Source organism: Oryctolagus cuniculus, chromosome 12 (genome assembly GCF_051225735.1).
Source record: "Oryctolagus cuniculus isolate XC-2025 breed Fujian yellow rabbit chromosome 12, ASM5122573v1, whole genome shotgun sequence".
NCBI classification, from domain to species: Eukaryota; Metazoa; Chordata; class Mammalia; order Lagomorpha; family Leporidae; genus Oryctolagus; species Oryctolagus cuniculus.
In genome coordinates this window covers 102,387,929-102,408,188 of record NC_142878.1, presented here as the reverse complement: position 1 = coordinate 102,408,188, position 20,260 = coordinate 102,387,929, and the positions used below count along the sequence as shown (strand labels likewise).

The 20,260-nt window shown below is 42.8% G+C and overlaps 1 protein-coding gene across 3 annotated transcripts in view; it reads right to left on the bottom strand.

Moving 5' to 3' along the window:
- Positions 1 to 20,260, bottom strand: part of ADAMTSL3 (ADAMTS like 3) — a 410,995-nt gene that overhangs the window by 243,836 nt on the left and 146,899 nt on the right. For all 3 annotated transcript variants that reach the window (XR_016217636.1, XM_008275279.5, XM_089309514.1), the window contains exons 5-6: positions 16,721 to 16,766; positions 10,959 to 11,195 (exon numbers count right to left, since the gene is read on the bottom strand). Coding sequence is in view for 2 of the 3 variants with exons in the window: in XM_008275279.5 (XP_008273501.3) it covers positions 10,959 to 11,195; positions 16,721 to 16,766 (283 nt within the window). In the remaining variant the exon portion in view is untranslated. The remainder of the gene's footprint in view (positions 1 to 10,958; positions 11,196 to 16,720; positions 16,767 to 20,260) is intronic.

Genomic DNA, 20,260 nt, shown 5'->3' with positions numbered 1-20,260 from the left:
AATCTGAATGCAGATCTCATTCTAAACCTGAAGTCTACACAGCAATGACCGCAGTCGAACAGGTCCTTGACCTTGACCCAAAGCCACATACAGTAACTGAGCCCAAGGAAAAGGTTTTCCATTTCCTCAAGCTCCCTAATTTTTCTGTAACCACTTTTTCATCCCCACTATCCTCACATCGTCCTCAAATTCCTCTCTCCTCTCCCAAATCCTGCACCCTTATTCTCATTAGATGTCTTTGCTGTCTATTTATCTTACTGGAAGACACAGAACACTGTCTCACTTTCTTGTCCATTCCCATACAAACTGATTGGTGGCCCACATCCCCTCCTGCCTGCCTGCCTCAAGCAAAGAGGTGTTCCTCCCCCTACCTGTTATAAGTTTTATATATATATATATATATATATATATATATATATATATATATAACTCCTCTTTGCTTCTGTTCTCAGCTCCTCTAATCACCCCCAGGAACTTCATCAATTGCATGTTTCTACTTCTCAATAATCCACCCACCCTGCCCCCTCCAGCAACACAGATCCTTGCTCATGGGAGGAGATGCTACAAAGTTCACGAGCCCAAACTTCAGAGACAGAGAGCTTCAGAGTTGCTGGTTCTGCAGAATGTTCCAGGCCAGGAGGGGAACAGGGTGACACCAGGATGGATTCCACATAAGAATCTGTCAAACTGTCAAAAGAAATTCGAGAAGAAAGGGACCTGGGTCTCCAGGAAGAGTCGTGTATTGGGATTTCGTTTTTCATTCTTCATAGTCACTTGGTGCCAACTTTGTATCCATACATCTCTATTCTTTGTCATAAAGGGAGCACTTTGAATTTCACTCCAGTCCTTTCCCAGCTGTCTCTCATTCTGGAAAGATTCTCCCTGGGCCTCACAACCTCCACAGCTCGATTTCTACCTTTCCCTCTCTCTCCTTTATGCTCAGCATCCCATTCATTCCTTACCATGTGTACTGGGTGAAATGGTAGGCCCTGAAAAGACATGTCCACTTAGAACGCTTGACTGTGATCTGATTGGGAAAAGGTATCTTTACTAATGCAAACAAGTTAAGGATCTCGAGATGAAATAATCCTGAATTTAGGGTGGGCCCTAAATCCAGTGATGGGGTCCTTACAAAAAGAGGGGAGGGAAAAGAGCATTTATTCTAGTAGTTCAGACACCCATGTCCCACTTCAGAGTGCCCAGGCTCAATTCCCAGCCCCAGCTCCTGACTCTAACTTCTCACCTATATGCACTCTTGGAGGCAAATGGCTCAAGTAGTTTGGTCCTTGACACCCAGGTGGGAGACCTGGATTGAGTTCCAGGCTCCTGGCTCTGACTCTGACCTGTCCTAGGCTGCCGTGGGAATGTGGAGGATGAACCAGTGATGGAAGCTCTTAATCTCTCTCTCTCTCTCTTTCCTCCCAGTAGTTAAAAATGAATTAAAAGAGGGGGAAGGGAACCAGCATTGTGGCATAGCAGGTAAAACCACAGCCTGTGATGCTGGCACCCCATATGGGCACCGGTTTGAGTGCTGGCTGCTCCACTTCAGATCCAGCTCCCTGCTGTTGGTCTGGGAAAGCAGTGGAGGATGGTCCAAGTCCTTGAGCCCCAGCTCCCACATGGGAGACCAGGGGGAAGCTCCTGGCTTCTGGCTTTGGTCTGGCCCAGCCCTGGCCATTGTGACCATTCAGGGAGTGAACCAGTGGATAAAAAATTCTCCCTCTCTCTCCTCTTATTTATCATGATCTTTCCACATACAGAAGGCTATTCTGTTCTGTCCCCACCAGGGCACTTCTTCCCGTGCTTGCTCCTTCATTGATGGGGGTCAGAACTCTGTCCCTGGCAATCTTTTCTGCTTACTCAATTCCCAGTGACAATATATTTGACCCTATGACAACCTCTAGGTTTGTGTTTCTAGTCTAAAACTCTATCCTATGTTTTAGATTCATATATCTACTGAACTATCCACAGATACATCAAACTTATCACCTTTTTCCCATAAACACAATATTTTCTGTCTTGGTGAAGGGGCTCACTGGCTACATAATGATCACATCAGAAATCCAGGCCCCATTCTATACTGTCTCTCTCATTGCCCATTTCCAAACATTCAGCCCTAAAAGATCTGCTTCTTTAGTCTGTAGAATTTGTCTCTGCTTCTTCATCCATCCTACCTCGTGCCCTCCTTTACTCTCTTGTTGTCCTAGACTAGAATTCTCTTGTTGGTCTGAATCCTCTCCTCCCCAAAGAGTCTACCCCTTTTACCACCACAATAACCTTCCTAAATCCCAACCCATCTGCACTATTCCTTATTCAATTATTCAGTGGCTTCTCTCACAGCTTTCTGAATAGCTAATGACTGGTTTTCACTCATACTTGTAGCCTCATATTCTAGCATTCTCTTATAGAAACTTTTTGCTTACAGAATGAGTGATAGGTTCTTCAATATCCATACACCCTACACTTGTGGTTTCCTTCCTCATCTTGGTTTATCTAACTTCTACTTGATTTAGAAAAACATTATATGCCCATTGGCAAGGTCTTGAAACAAAAAGAATTCTCCCACTGCCAAATAACTACTATTATCATTTAGGGGAAGAGCCCCAAAGCGAACTGTTGGCAAAAAGGAAAACCATCGATACTGTATGAAATGGAACAATGAAGTAGTAAGCTTTAGCCCATGGGAAGAATGGTCAACAGTAAGCATCAAATGAGATGGTGCAGGGGTAGGAAATAAAGTGAGAGAGACTGGGTAGGTAGCTGAGGGAGACAGGCAAGTCCAGAACTGGAATGAAAATGCCGCAATGAAAGGGAGAAATCAAAGTAGAATGTGTGAGATATGATGGAGCCCCATAAGCAAATCCAGCGAATGGTGACAGTGTGACTTCAGGAAGGCAGCACTGATCAGTGTGGTGCCACGAACAGAAAGGAAACAGAACGGTAGAAGAATTATTGGAGCTGAGGAGGGTGGCATCAGTTTATCTGTGGGTCATGCTGAATTGGAGGAGTCTATGGAAACCCTGGAGAAATATCAAACTGGAGCTCAAAAACTCAGGGTTGGAAGTTGAGAGAGAAATAAAAAGGATACCAAGAGATTTGAAGCCTCCAAGTTTGCAAGTAACTAAGATTCTTTTGTTTAATCACAGGGTAGGTATCATGGAAAAAAAGCAAGAAACATTATTTCTGTCCTCAGAGTACTTACCATCTTGCCTAGATGAATGCCACAAATCCAATAATCACACCAATAAATATGTAATTATAAAATAATGAAAAGGTATTATAACAGAAACAGGAGGACTAAATTAGGTAAAGGAATCATAGAAGCCTCCTGAGAGAGTGATGTTGAGTTTATACCAGGACGATGAGAAGATCATCAGGAGCATCCATGGAAGGCAGTGGGCACAGCTTGTAAGTGCTTCATGGCAGGGAAGGGTCTGGCCCTTCGCCAGAATTGAACATCAACACAAAAGGGAGAATATAACCCCTGGGCTAGAAGATACGGCAACAGAAACTTCCCAAAGGGAAAAGCAAAGAGAGAAAATGGAGGAAAAGGTAAAGAACATCCAAGAACTGTGGGACAACTGCAAAAGGTAGAATACTCGTGTGACGGGAATACCAAAAGGAGAAGAGAGGAGGGAACAGAAGATTTCAAGCAACAATGAATAATGACTGAGAATTTCCCCCCAAATTAATGCAGACACTAAACCCCAGATCCAGGAAGCTCGGAACACCACATACAAAAGATTATGAAACAAGAACCCTTCCTTACACCCTATACAAAAATCAATGCACAGCGGATCAAGGATCTAAACCCAAGACCTGAAACCATCAAATTGCTAGAGGAAAACAGAGGAAATACTGTAAAACATTGGCATAGGCAATAAAAGCAAAAATAGATTAATGGGATTACATCAAGATAAAAAGCTTGTGCACAGCAAAGGAAACATTCAACAAAGTGAAGAAGCAACCAACAGAATTGGAGAAAATATTTTCCAAGCTATGCATCTGATAAGAGATTAATATCCACAATATATAAGGAGTTCAAGAAACTCAACAGCAAACAACAAAAATCCAGTTAAGAAATGAGATGAAGATATGAACAGGCAATTTTTGAAGGATGAAATATAAATGGATAAATGGATAGCAGACACGTGGAAAGATGCTTAGGATTACTGGCCATCAGAGATAGGCAAATGAAAACCATTATGAGGTTTTATCGCACCACAATTAGAAGGGCTATCATCCAAAAATTCAAAAATAACAGATGCTGGTGAGGATGTGGAGAAAAGATGTTTTAATACACTGCTGGTGGAAATGTAAACTGGTACAACCAATATGGAACACAGTATGGCGGGTCTTCAGAAATCTGCTAATAGATCTACCCCAAGACACAGCCATCCCACTCCTGGGAATTTACCCAAAGGTTATGAAATCAGCATATGAAAGAGTTATTGAGAGCAACTTATTTATAGCAACTCAATTCACAGTAGCTAAAATATTAAATCAAGTCAGATCTCCATCAGTTGATGACTGGGTAAAGAAACAGAAATGTGATGGTATATAGATATAGATATAGATATAGATATAGATATAGATATAGATACACACATATACACATATACATATATACATATATATATATATATATACAATGGAATGCTACTCAGCCATAAAAAGGAATGACATCCCATCTTTCGCAATAAAATGGATGTAGTTAGAGACCACTATGCTTAGTGACGTAAGCCACCCTGCAAAAGAAAAATATCATGTTTTCTTTGATATGAGGTAGCTAATATATAGAGTATAAAAATGTAATGTATATGAGTGAAATTGACATCTTTAGATTTGATTATTGTTTATAGACCTTATCTATACTCTTGTGGAACAGTGGTATTTCTACTTTCTACTTTCTGAATTCTTTGTTTAGTGGAGGATTAAGCTTGTGATTATCAAGTAAATTGAATGTTATCACAAAAATTAAAAGTAAGAAAGGAGGGAGGGTGGAGGAGAAGGAGGGTGGGAAGTATTAAGTTCTTAAAACTGTATATATGAAATACATGAAGCCTGTTCTCTTTATATAAGTAGGTAAATAAATGTACAATAAAAATTTAAAGCAAAACACATACACACATAAAAGCAAAAACAAAACACTTTCATACACCAAAACAGCATTATGGGCATAACATGCTCAAACTATAGAAAATAACAAAAAAAAAAAAAAAAAAAAAAAAAAGGAGCTTGAAAAAAATTCTACCCTTACAGAATCAAAGCTAGGAATTGTGTCTTTTCCTTAGAAACTATGCAAGAAAGAAGAGAGAAAAATCCCACCAACCTATAATCTCTACTTGTAAAACTGTCCATCAAAAGAGAAGGAGGCGGCGGCCATTTGGCCCTCTGGTGTGGACACTGGCTAAGACACCTGTATCAGAGGACCGGACCTCAACGCTCCCAACTCCAGGTCCCGGAAGTGGTGATGTGGTGATGACGCCATTAGCCGTGTCCCTGCCATTCACATGGTGGACCTGGAGTGCATTCCTGCCTTCTAGCCTCGGCCTGGCCCAGCACTAGCTGTCGTGGACATTAGGAGAACGAAACAGCCGATGTGAGTGTTCTCTCTCTCTCTCTCTCTCGTTCTCTCACCATCACTCTTTGGCTCTCTCCCTCTTTTTGCCTCTAGAATGTTTTATAAAGTAAAAGAGAAATAAAGACAACTAAAAGGTGAGGGGATTTGTTGCTAATATCCCTGCCATGAAAGAAATACTAGAAGAAGTTCTTCAGAGACAAAGCAATGACACAGGCCAGCACCAAGATTTATACAATGGAAGAGTGTCAGAAAAGGAATAAAGTAAAATGAAAGCTTCATTTTTCTTATTTTTAAATGATGTCAGAAAACACTTTATTCAAAACAATAATATTAACAGTGTAGGAAATTAATTATAGTAATGACATAAGGAACTGGAAGGAGAAATAAGGATTATTCTGTTAGTATAAGGCACACACAATACACATGAAAAAGTACAATGTCATTTGAAAATGCATTTGGATTAGTTGTATATTTTAAACTCTAGGACAGTCAATATAAAAAAGTTAAAAAAAACAAAACAAAACAAGAAGTATGGGACAGGCACAGTGATGTAGCGGGTAAAGCTGCAGCCTACAGTGCCGACATCCCATATGGGCAGTGGTTGGAATCCCGGCTGCTTCATTTCTAATCCAGCTCTCTGCTAATGTGCCTGGGAAAGCAGTGGAGGATGGCACAAGTCCTTGTTCCCTTGAACCCATGTGGGAGACCCAAAAGAAGCTCCAGGTTCCCGGTTTCAGATCAGCCCAGCTCTGGCCATTGCAGCCATTTGGGGAGTGAACCAGCAGATGGAAGACCTCTCTCTCTCTCTGACTCTGCCTCTCTGTAACTCTGCCTTTCAAATAAATAAATAAATCTTTAAAAAAAATAAGTAGGATTTCTATGCTAAGAGGAGAGAAAAATGGAATAATATAAAATGCTGAGTTAAAGCCACAACAGGAAAGAAAAAGAGTGAACAAAACCAGGAATAAATAACAAAGCAATGAATAGAAAACACTAACAAGTTTGGCTGATTTCAATCTATAATTTAATGACAGTTAAAACAATTATATGAATAATCACTTTGAACATCCAAAATCTAAATATCCCAGTTAAAATGCAAGAGACTATCAGACTGACTCTAAAAAGCAAGACTAATTATCTGTCATCTATCAGAGACCCACTTGAACCATAAAGACACAAACAGATTAAAAGTAAAGAGATGGGGGGCTGGTGTTGTGGCATAGCAGGTAAAGCTGCTACCTGTAATGCCTGCATTCCATATGGGCACCAGTTTGTGTCCTGGCTGCTTCACTTCCCATCCAGCTCCCTGCTAATGTGCCTGGGCAAGCAGCGGAGGATGGCCCAAAAGCTTGAGCCCCTGTATCCTCATGGTAGACCTGGATGAAGCTACTGGCTCCTAGCTTCAGTCTGGCTCAGGTCTGGCCATTGTGGCCATCTGGGGAGTTAATCAGCAGATGGAAGACTTCTCTGTCTCTCCACTCTCTTTGTGACTTTCGAATAAATAAATAAATCTTAAAATAAAAGCAAAAGGATGCAAAAAGATATAGCATGCCAACACTAACTAAAAGAAAGCAAGAGTGGCTTCATTGCTTTATTAATTTTATTAAGATTCATTACTTATTAAAAATGAAGAGTTACAGAGAGAAGGAGAAATGGGGGGTAGAAAGAGAGAGAAGAGAGAGAGAGAGACAGAGAGAGAAAGCTTCCATTCACTGGTTCTTTCCCCCAGATGGCCACAACAACAGCTGGTGCCAGGCCAGGCTGAAGCCAGGAGCCAGGAACTCAAATCCAGATCTCCCCAAAGGGTGGCAGGCGCTCAAGCACTTGAGCCACCACCCATTGCTTCTCAGGTGCATTGGCGAGGAGCTGGATGGTAAACGGAGTTGTAGGGACTTGAACCTGCACTCCAACACAGGATGAGGTGTCACAAGCAGCCTAACCCACTGTGCCACAGCGACTGCCCCTCCATTAATTTTAGACAGAACAGTTTTCGAAGCAAGAAAAGTTTTCAGGGTAAGAATACATATTTACATAATGATAAAGGGGTCCAAGAAGAACTAACGACCCTTAATGCATACATATTTAACCGAAGAGCGTCAGAATAGGAGAGGCAGAAACTGAGAACGGCAAGGAGAAAGAGTGGAATATACTAAGCAACATGTACCTCTATCAGAAACAGGCACATCTAGCCCGCAGAAAAATCCAGAAGAGCATAACTAAACTCAACACCACCAATCAAAGGGCTATCATTCACAGCTACAGACGACTTCATCCAACAACAGCAGATTACATGTTCTTCTCAAGCCTGCATGTGGCATCCACCAAGATACAGGACATTCTGAGCCATAAAACACAGCTTCACAAATGTAAAATAGAAACCACACAAGATCTACTCTCAGACCATAACTCAACAGCAGAGAATGTCTGGGAATTTTCAAAATACTTGGCGATTAGACAACACACGTCTAAGTAACACATGGTTAAAGGAGAAATCTGAAAAGAAATTTTAAAATATTTTGAACTGAATGAATGATAAGGAAAGCATAATTTATCAAAATATGGGGAATGCAATGAAAGCAGTGCTTAAAGGAAAATTTATAGAATTAAATGTATGTATTATAAAACCTCTACTCAACTCTTCCAACTTCAGTGCACAACATCACATCTACGGTAGTGTGGGTGATCCTGTGCCCGCCCGGCTGGGAGACTGCCTGCCTAGCCTCCCGCCCCCTTTTCAAGGGTGTTGTAATTGCCAATCAGGTAAACAGCCCCCAGGTGCGGCCCAGGCCCATCAGGACCACCTGGGAGGCTACCTAGGCTATATGATCTTCAGGCTGATTGGAGAAGCATAGTGGCGCCAGTATCGGCTTTATCCTATAGAATCAGTGTTGCCCTGAATTAGCTAGGCCCCTCTGCCTGCCCTTTAACAGGTGTGCTTGGTTGTTAATAAAGGGACATGTTCACCGAAACTTGTCTCCAGTGCTTCTTGGGGAAGAACGCCATCACCCCACTATTCAGACAGTGAAGGGGCTCCCAAGATGAGTCCACACAGTAGTCTCCCTGACGCCAGACTAATATGCTTTCTTTGAATTTTGAAAACAGATTTATTAATCTACTTGAAAGGCAATGAGACAGAAAGGTGGAGAGAGGAAGAGAGCGAGAGAGAGAGAAAGGTTTTCCATTCTGCTGGTTCACTTCCCCAGATGGCTGCAATGGCCAGGACTGGGCCAAGCTAAAACCAGGAGCCAGAAACTCCAGTCGGTTCTCCCACATTGATGGTGGGAACTCGAGTTGTTGGGCCATCTTCTGCGGCCCTCCCAGGTGCACTAGCAGGGAGACCAGCTTGCTGGGACTCAAACCAGCGCTCCAATACACAAGGCTGGCACCACCAGCAGCAGCTTAACCTGCTGCACCACAATACCAGCCCTGACTAAAACGCTTTTCAGGACAATTTGTTTTCATTAAAAAAGCAATAGATGTGCATTGACGAAAACTTGTAAAAGCAAAAAACACTAATAAAAAGCAGAAGCATTACGGATCAGATCCCATGACTATTGAAAGGATAATAGAGGAATACTATGAATAACTTTATGTCCACAATTTTAATAATCTAGATGAAATGGACATTGCTTGAAAGATACAATCTCCCAAAACTCATGAAGGAAAAAATAAATAAGCTGAATTGATATAAATACATTAAAGAAATGAAATCAATGATTAACAATTTTTTATTTTTTGGACAGGCAGAGTTAGTGAAAGAGAGAGACAGAGGGAAAGGTCTTTTTTCCGTTGGTTCACCCCCCAAATGGCCGCCACGGCCAGTGCACTGTGCCGATCCGAAGCCAGGAGCCAGGTGTTTCCTCCTGGTCTCCCATGCGGGTACAGGGCCCAAGCACTTGGGCCATCCTCCACTGCCTTCCCAGGAAGAACCGGGACAGACTTGGGTGCCCCAACTGGGACTAGAACCTGGGGTGCCGGCGCTGCAGGCAGAGGATTAGCCAAGTGAGCCGCGGTGCCGGCCAACAACTTTCTAAAACAAAAAGTACAGGACCAAAATGGGTTCACTGGTGAATTCAACAAACCATTAATGGGAGAAATTCCAGTTCTCTGCAATCCCTTCCAAAAGATAAGAGCAGAGGGAATACTTCCTAACGCATTCTCTCATGAGCTGCAAAGATCTCCAACAAAACATTAGTAATAAAATCCAACAGTGTATTGGAAGGAGTATACACCACAGCATACGGGGTATCACAGATATGCAAAGCTGGTTCAATCAATGCAATCTATCACATTAACAGGCTAAATGAGAAATAAATCACATAATTACATTAATAGATGTGGAAAAAGCATTTGACAAGATCCAACATCCAGTCATGATAAAAGAAAATTCTCTACAAATAGAAGTATAAAGAGATTTCAACTTGATAAATGAATATTTACCAAAAAACCTACAGTTAACATCGTCCCAGTGGTGAGAAACTAGATGTTTTCCTACTGAGATCAATAACAAAGCAGAGTTTTGCTTTTGAAACAACTCATTTCAACATCATGCAGGAAGCCCTAACTCACACAATAAAACAAGAAAAGAAGAGGCATAATGATTGATAAGGAGGAAATAACACTGTTTCTTCACTGATAACATGGTTGCCTGTATAGAGAATCTTAAAGAATTAACTTGTTAGAAACAGCAATTCTCAGACCTACTGGGTCAGGAACTCCCAGGTGGGCCCAGCCCTCTGCATCACCAGAAGGTTTCTGAGCACATTCAAGTCGAAGACTCACTCATCTCGAGGAATCACAAGCAGTCACACACAACTATCACAATCCTTCCAGTTCTCCATGGGCAAAATTCACAGTATAGAAAAAACGAGGCCGGCGCCGCGGCTCACTAGGCTAATGCTCCGCCTTGCGGCGCCGGCACACCGGGTTCTAGTCCCGGTCGGGGCGCCGGATTCTGTCCCGGTTGCCCCTCTTCCAGGCCAGCTCTCTGCTGTGGCCAGGGAGTGCAGTGGAGGATGGCCCAGGTGCTTGGGCCCTGCACCCCATGGGAGACCAGGAGAAGCACCTGGCTACTGCCTTCGGATCAGCGCGGTGCACTGGCCGCAGCACTGGCCGTGGGCGGCCATTGGAGGGTGAACCAATGGCAAAAGGAAGACCTTTCTCTCTGTCTCTCTCTCTCACTATCCACTCTGCCTGTGGAAAAAAAAAAGTGACTTAAAGGCTAGCCGCATCCTCTAAGGCATTTGGTACATTCCAAAATGGTCAAACAGCTCTATCTGCATGAGCGAAAGCACAGGAGACCATGCCTTCTCTTTCCTGAGGTTGGGCAGAGCTCACCCTGAACCAGGGGCGTGGGAGCAGGTGTGTGGCTTACCTGACAGATGCCGCTGATGCACATGTCCAGGGAGTGCGTGTTGCAGCGCGTTCCATCCAGCACCTTGGGGGCCAGCTCCACCACCAAGTTCTGTCCCCGCGCGTGACACTTGAGAGCGCACGGGGCAGCGGGATCGTTATACCGCGGGAGCCACTCAGAATAACGCCCCTGATACTGCACGTCGTTGTAGGCTGAACACTGCTGGGCCCTGAAGTCTTCCGCATCCGGGGGGCAGTCCTGCAGGAAGAGGAAAGGGGTCACATGCACCTGACCTCATGAGAGGGGCTGACAGCGGCCGCACAGGTCACCCCCCCTCCCCCACCTCTCCAGCCCTAGTTCTTAAAAATTCAAAGCCTAACTACAGCTTCCACACAGGTATTTTGTCCCCAGGTAAATCAAAGCTCATAATACTTGGGCCAAAAATCCTGCCTGTTTTTGACCATCTTGGATGTAAATTTTCAAATGCATCTCTTTTTAGGAGCAAGAGCAATTAATTTTTTTTTTAATTTCTCCAGGTGATTAAAGGTTTTCCAATAGAAGTAATCCATATTCGTATTTTCAGGAGCCGGTTCAATGCAAAGAATTATTTGTTCCTAATTTAGCCCCAAATTGCTGTGCTCTGTGAGGCTTCCCGACATCGGTCACGGAGCTGCCTCTCCCTCCGTGTGTCAGGCACCCGGCCACTGTTCTTCTTGGTACCAGTTACCTCCCTTCAACTGGCTGTGAGATGCGAAGCAGATAGTGCAGCCTGTTGAAGTTCTGTGTACACTCAAAGCGAACAGATTCAAAGTAAACACTCCGGGTGCTCCCATAATAATAACAAAAAGCTCTTGCAAAAGAATTGATGACTCCTAAGTTCTGCTCCAGACATTTCCAAACTGAGGTGCTGGTACCTTACTCATCAAGCATCTAATTTTGGCATCCCAACTGCCCAACTAAAGAAAAACAGATGTGGAAAAGGCAACATGTTGTTTTATATTTTTTCTTATTTATAAAAGTAATAAATGGTCACTGTTAACAACTGTGAGAAATATTTTCTATTCGAAAAAAGAGTAAGTAATGAAGACTCTTATACCGAAATCGTTACACAAATCTTGACTATTTCCCAAGCAAGGGCTCATTTCTGGAAAGAAAATTTCTGAATCAAAGGTATACATGCTTTATGGATTAATCAAAACACTGCCAAATTGCCCAGTTTGAAAATTATAATTTTCTAAATTTTTTCCAATCAAAAGATAACAGGGAATTTCATTGTTTGCATTTGCATTTCCTTTGTATTTTTAAAAACGTGCTGACTTTCATTTTTTTGAAAGGCGGAGGTCTGGACAGAGACAGAGATTGCTGCAGAGAGATCTGCCATCTCTTGGTTCACATCTCGAATGCCCCAGGGCTGGGCTAGCTGGAATGCAGGAGTCCAGACCTGAATCTGGGTTCCCCCACGTGAGTGACAGGTACTTGAGCCACCACCCACTGCCTCCAAGGGTACACATTAGCAAAGCTGGACTGGAATCCAATATGGAAAGTGGGTATCCCAAGTGGTGACTTAACTGCTGTGACAAATGCATGCCCCTCTGTATTAAGTAGGTTTAGTATCTTTTCAGGTATGTTTGCTTTTTTTGTATCAATTCGTCAAAGATTTCTTGTTTTATGTCCTTTATCCACTTATCAACTGGAATGTTTGTCTTTTATTATTTTTAGCAGATGAAACTATTACACTTCATAGTGAAGCCATCAACTCTTTGGTTTTTGTTGGAAACGTTTTTCCACTTAATTTTGCTTTTGGAACTTTGTGAAGTCAAAAAGTTTTAAATTTTTATGCAGTCAGCTCGATTAATATTCCCCTTTAAGGTTTGGCTTAGAAATACTGCTCTCACTCTGCCCTGAGAACAGATAAATACTTAAATATATTTTGCTAGTGCCTTCAGGGATGAGCAACCATGTTTAACTCTTGATTATATCTGGAATATATTTAGACAAATGATGTGAAGTAGAAATCTAACTTTATTAGATTTTACTATTTTTTTACACAGAGTTACTAATAAATTTCCAATTGGGACTTCAAAATATAATTTCTTTCATTTCTCCCCTGTTTACTTCTCGACTTTTGTATTTTCCTGTGCTTGGGCGTTTGGCCTTTATAAGCTGCCTCAAATCCTTTTTGGAAGTCGGTAGAGAATGAATAGAATATAATTAAGAAGTTTTCCTCTGGGATTAGTTGTATTATTTTGTTGTGAAACATTCCAAAGTCCTATATTGCTTCCACATTTTTGTTGTCTTACAAGATTAAATTTTAACCCAGGTCACACCTATGGAAGCAAGTCAAAATGAAAAAAATGCTGAAACTGGACAATGTTTTTCTGTTGAAATGAGGATGTGGTTCACCATCCGACCACAGGAAAGACCATCAAAGATAAGCTTCTATCACCTCCTCTTTTACTAATTGTGGCCACGTTTTTTTAAAAGATTGATTTACTTATTTGAAAGGCAGAGAGAGAGAGAGAGAGAAAAAAAAAAGAGGTCTTCCATCCGCTGGTTTACTCCCCAAATGGCCACAATGACTGGAGCTGGCCTGATCCAAAGCCAGGAGCCTGGAACTTCTTCCAAGTCTCCCATGTGGGAGCAGGGGCCTAAGGACTTGGGCCATATTCTACTGATTTCCCAGGCAACAACAGAGAGGTGGATTGGAAGTGCAGCAGCCGGGACTCAAACCAGTGCCCACATGAGATCTGGCACTGCAGATGGTGGCTTGACCCGCTACCCCACAGTACTTGGTCCAACAGCCAATTTTGTGTGTGTGTGTGTGTGTGTGTATGACTCTTTAAAGCCAAAGAGAAGTGTGTAGGAGAGCAGGGTATAAGCAAATGCCCTGTATTAGGCTCACTGGTGTGACAAGTGTTCTCCAGGGACTGAATGTGCTGATTGATTCTTAACAAGAATTACAGAAGCCAGCCTTGTGGCACAGTGAATTATGCTGCTCCCTGGAATGTCAGCATCCCATATGAGTGCTGGTTTGAGTCCTGGTTGATCCACTTCCCATGCAGCGCCCCGCTGATGCACCTGGGGAATTAGCAGAGGATGGCCCCAGTATTTGAGCCCCTGGCAGCCACTGGACAGAATTCAAGCTCCTAGCTTCCTCCTGGCCCGGCCTCAGCCATTGCTGTCATTCGGGGAGTGAACCAGCGAATGGGAGATCTCTTTCCAACTCGCAGTAATTCTGCCTTTAAATAAATAATTAATTTTTAAAAAAATATAGTAAGAGCTAACTAACATAAGACAGCTGAAGATGTCAGCCTGCAGCTCGTCCTTGCTGGAGTCACACATTCGTCCGCAACAGGTCAACCTTCCCTGACCTGAATTTGGAATTGCAACAAAAGGGCCAGGGCTGAGAATTCCATCCATCTGGGGCTGAGCTGGCTGGTTTTTTGTTTGTATGCATCAGAGTGAAGTGGTAGGCATGACGGTAAGGACGCTGTCTTCCTCACTTGCTGGTTCCTGGCTCCAGGCCATCAAGGCCTGCTTATGCTTAATTTCCACTAACTGCCCATGCATCCATGAAGTGACTCCCTCAGCTAATCTGAGTGGGCTTCTGTCCCTAAGCATGTGGTGACCCCTAATTAGGATCTGGGTAACATCTGTAAGTGTTCCAAGATACTTACTAAGGTTCTCTTTCCCTACCACCCTCTGAGCTACGTAGGTCAGACTCACCATTACCCTCATTTTATACATGGGAAGTGTTTAGGCAAAGACACAACTAGCGCATGACGGAGTCAAGACTGACTCCCGCGTTAACAAGCTCCGCATTCTACAATATCACTTTCTAGTAGCCATGGGGACATCAACTACTTACATCCAACACTGTTCTTTATTTCATATTCTTCCAATGCCAACACTAAAACTGCATAGTTTGGCTCTCCCAGGAGCTGTGCCCCTGCTTGGGACAGTGGAGGGATTCTTGTGCCCTCCAAAGTCCAGGTAATGTTTAAGAAACACAAGCATCAAACTTGGTTCTGATTTTCTCTTCCTAAGAAGCATGTCTTCATACCAAGCAAGTTCAAGGCATCACTTACTTAGTAAATGTATTCTATGGCTTTTCCCTAGGTCACATGAGTGGGGGCCACAAAAGAAGAACATCATCTACTACAGGCACTCAGTGAGCTTGTTACCTTATTGGAGGTGTGGCATCTATGTGCACAAAACACATGGAAACAGTGTGTTGTTATTGCTATCTGTAGACTTGCACTAGGACTGCAATGAAGCTAACAAAATGTTATCCAAGAGTTAAAGTATAAAATTGGTTAGATAGAGTTTGTAAGGAAAGAATAAATCCTAGATCAGCAAGATTTGATTCTAAGTTGATAGAGATAATTGCTAGATCTAAAGAAGTCCATCTCAGGAAGGGACAGACAGCCTGGAAAGGACAGAGAGGAAGAGGAGGAGGAAGAGGAAGTAGTGGAGAAAAAGGAGAAAGATAAGGAGGATGGATTGTATTCTCAGCTCCCAGGTTTAGCTCAGTCCAGCACCAGCCATTTCAGCCATTTGTCACACAAACTAGTGGACAGGATCCCTCTCTTGCTTTCTCTCTCTGTCGGCCACTCCCTGCCCCCTGCCTTTCAAAGAAAAATGAAGAAAAAATACATTCATCAGAGTCCACTGAGAAAAGTGAATAAAATAAACAACTGAATCTCATTTAAATTAAGTCTCCAGATTCTCAGTCTTGCCTTTTAATTCTTGTCATTTTGATGTTGGTATGTACCACCAAGGAGGAAAATGTCTTAAGTGTAAAGTAAGACTGGTTCCTTATGATGCTTACTTTGCATCTTCATTCTTGTAAAATAAAATACTACTTGATGTTTTAATGTTGACTGATGCAAAATGAGGGTGTAAAAATCCCCCTTTCCAGATGTTTTCTGATGAACACACTTAGAGTACCACTAACATATTTTATAGGGGGTGCCATGGGTGGTTTGGGGAGGTAGAAACAAATGCTAGACCAAGTTCAACTCTGTATCCTTCCTAGGTGACCTTTGGAAAATCATTTTACTCTCTCTGCCTCAGTCCCCTCATTTACAAAGAAGAAATAACCACATCCTGTTTGCCCACATCCAGGAGACAGTATGAAGGTCCCTTGAGATGCTGGACATGACAGCACTTTTAACTCTGAAAGAGCTCAGGGATCTTATACATGGTTTTCATGAATTCAGAAATTATTAAATTCTTATATATCATATATATGAAATGCCCTAAGAAGGAAGTATACATGGAAGGTATTAGATATAAAGGACCACTGTATATTTTTTAAGATGTTTCTTTTTTTTTTTATTATTTGACAGGTAGAGTTATAGACAATGAGAGAGAGAGACAGAGAGAAAGGTCTTCCTTTGCCGTTGGTTCACCCTCCAAATGGCCGCTACGGCTGGCACTGCACTGATCCGAAGCCAGGAGCCAGGTGCTTCCTCCTGGTCTCCCACGCGGGTGCAGGGCCTAAGGACGTGGGCCATCCTCCACTGCCCTCCCGGGCCATAGTAGAGAGCTGGACTGGAAGAGGAGCAACCAGGACCAGAACCCGGTGCCCAAATGGGATGCCAGTGCTACAGGCGGAGGATTAACTAAGTGAGCCACAGCTCAGGCCCCAAGGACCATGTGTATTAAAGAAATATTCAAATTTCCCCAAAAGGTGACCAAGAGAAAAATTCCTTTGACAGTACACATTATAATATTATAACTTAAAACATTGTATTATGTATTTTTGTTATAGGACTTACATGGTTGCTGCATGTCTTGTATCGAATATTCTGCCCTTCACAATTCCTAAAGGAAAAAAATACTGATTTGTAGAAGTGGTAAACAAACAAAAAACACTCTTTTTTAAAGCAGACACAAAGTCCTGGTTCCCTGTGAAATTTTCCCCAGTGCACATTAAATCAAAGGCTCAAAGCTTAAATTCTAAGAAACTGACTTTCAATAACGAGTATGCCAAAAAATCTCACCAAAGTGTCATATTAAACAGATACACATTTCCCATAAGCTCTCAGAAGACTCCTGGTTTGCATTTCAGAATGCACAAAAATAAACTTATCTTTTATTTCCTTTGTCCCCACACTCTTGTTTTGTGATGGAAAAAGGGAAGGGGGGGTGGTGACAGAAGCATTTGTCCATCCTGGCCCTCTGAGAAATTCTTCTGCCCACTCACCACAGCCATCCCTGTTAGAGTCCACTCCCTGTCCCCTTAGGACAACTGTCTCTTCTAGAAACTTGCTTGAAGTGGAGCAAGCATTGTAGAGCAGCAGTTTAAGCTGATGTTTGCATCTGATATGGGAGGGCTGCTGCAAGTCCCATCTGCTCTGCTTCCAATCCAGCTCCCTGTTAATGCACCTTTGCAAGCAGCAGATGATAGCTCAGGTACCTGTGTCCCTGCCACCCACGTGGGAGAATCAGATGGAGTTCCAGGCCCCTGGGCCAGACCTGGCTACTGAGGTCATTTTGGGGGGGGGGGGTAAAACAGCAGACAGAGGACCTCTCTGTCTCTCCCTCTGCCTTTCAAATAAGTAAATAGTTCTTTAAAAAAAATTGCACTGAAGCAATGCTTCTTTCTTATTCCAGCCATCAGCCTTACTGAATGCTACAAAATAGTGTTAGGGCAGCTTCCTTGGGATGCCAATATTGGTGGGTGGAAAATCCTCCAAGGTTGACCACCACTGACCTGGCCTTCCCTCCAGCCACCAGCTCTGGGAGCCACCACTCACTCTCCAGGAATACTTGTTCCTATAAATGTTAGAATCATATCAAGGAGATGCTTTTCTGAGACCAGAACTTGCTGTTCTATATTTTGCATAAACTTGAAGAATAGCTGATCTAGTAACTGCTTTCCCCCTGTTTCAAGGGAGTCACATGTTTTTCTCCTGGTCAACTCAATGGCATATTTGAAGCAAGTAAAGTTAAACAGGCCTAAATCATGGTCATGGATTAAAAGTCAGTACATGGTCTATCAATTTCTTAATGGATCTGAGGAGGTCATTTTTTGCTGGTGTAATTTAACATAAGCCTGTTCCTCTTTTCAGCATGAAGCAGCCAGAGCAGTCATCACCCAGTTCCCCTAACAGAAGTTAGAGTCCATTCTTATAGGGGGTGAAGATGGGTTAGTAGGGAGTCAGGTGGTCCTAGTGGAAATTGATGGTGCAAAATCTTTAGCAAGGTCAAAAGTGCCTGCCTGCCCACTCCTTGAAAACTTCCAAGCTCATCAAGAGAATAACAAGGGGCTGGAGATTCCTTCTTAGCTCCCAGTTTATTGTGAAGTAAATTAGGTATCCCACCATCTGATGGCTCCTTTTGTTTTATCTTGAACAAGCCAGACAGGATAAAGGATTGCAAATCAGAGGCCTGCACCACAGCTCACTAGGCTAATCCTCCGCCTTGCCTTGCGGCGCCAGCACACGGGGTTCTAGTCCCGGTCGGGGCACCCGAGTCTGTCCCAGTTGCCCCTCTTCCAGGCCAGCTCTCTGCTGTGGCCCGGGAGTGCAGTGGAGGATGGCCCAAGTGCTTGGGCCCTGCACCCGCATGGGAGACCAGGAGAAGCACCTGGCTCCTGCCTTCGGATCAGCGCAATGCACCGGCCACAGTGCGCCATTGGAGGGTGAACCAACAGTAAAGGAAGACCTTTCTCTTTCTCTCTCTCTCTCACTGTCCACTCAGCCTGACCAAAAAAAAAAAAGATTGCATATCAGGTCTTTTGATGGGTACTCCCCCAACCCCCCACCCCGCCTTGTAACTGAATGTCGAGTTTTTTTCTTCTCCAAAATTGTGCTTAAAAACCCCAGTACCTGATCTTCTGTATATTAAGAGAATCAAAAATGAATCTTGATGTGAATGGAAGGGGAGAGGGAGTGGGAAAGGGGAGGGTTGCGGGTGGGAGGGACGGTATGGGGGGGAAGCCATTGTAATCCATAAGCCTTACTTTGGAAATTTATATTCATTAAATAAAAGTTTAAAAAAAAAAAAAACCCAGTACCAACAGCCTCCTTGGGTTTCTGCCTTTCTCTCTTGGATTCCTCCCTCCATGCCACTTTGGCTGGAGGTCTTTGACTCTAATAAATCTTGCTTTAAAATCCTTGCTTTAAATATGAGCCTGTACAAAATGACTGATAAAGCCAACAATATGCAAGTCACTGCATGTGTTTTCCAATGAGACCACGTTTATTGATTTCAAAAGGAGTGAGAACCAGAAGCCTGTTAAGAAGTAAAGAGGTGGAAAATCAGTCATCAAAACTCCCGTCACTAAGATGGTTAATATTCTGGCATTTAATCTTCTGGTGTTTTTACCATGATTTCTTTACAGAGCTGAAAATCAAGCTGCCAACTCTTCTTTACATTTGCTTTACTCTAACGTCAGCATTTCATGGATAATTCTTTGGGAAAATTGTTTTAATGATTACACATTCGTCTATTATGCAGATGTTACTGTTTTTAGAGTTCTGTGCCTACAATTTTATTTTCATGAATTTCATAAAAATAGAGTTATGCAGCAGGTGGATTTTTGAGACTAATTTTTTTTATTAAAGATTTTATTTATTTATTTGAGAGGTAGAGTTACAGATAGAGACAGAGAGAAAGGTCTTCCTTCCATTGGCTCACTCCCCAGATGGCTGCAAAGGCCGGAGCTGCATCAATCCGAAGCCAGGAGCCAGGAGCTTCTTCCTGGTCTCCCATGTGGGTGCAGGGGCCCAAGCACTTGGACCGTCTTCTACTGCTTTCCCAAGTTGTAGCAGAGAGCTGGATTGGAAGAGGAGCAGCCTGGACTAGAACCGGTGCCCATATGGGATGTTGGCGCTGCAGGCAGAGGATTCACCTACTGCGCCATGGAGCCAGCCCTTGAGACTAACTCTTTAGCACACTGCTTTTGAAATTCATTCTGGTTGCAGATATCTGTAATTTGCTTCTTTTCAGTTGCTGAGTAGTAGTCTATGTGCATGCAAACATGTACAGTTGTTTATTCATTGGCTGGTTGGATATTTAAGTTGTTTCTAGTCGTTGGAAATTATAAGAAAAACTTTCTAGAAACATGCACATGCAGGTGAACACAAAGTTTCATTTCTCTTGTACAAATGCCCAGACGGGGACTGGTGAGCCTGCTGCTTTTCACAGAACACAAACATCCTCTGCTAAAGGTCTTTGCTTTTATTTTGTTCGTGCTTAGACTACATTATCTAGAAGTGAGTAACAAATTCCAGTCCTTTTGTAATATGATTTGTTCATGTGTGAGTTCTTACCTCTTGGTTGGCTAAGTACATGTAATTGGTTACTTTTTC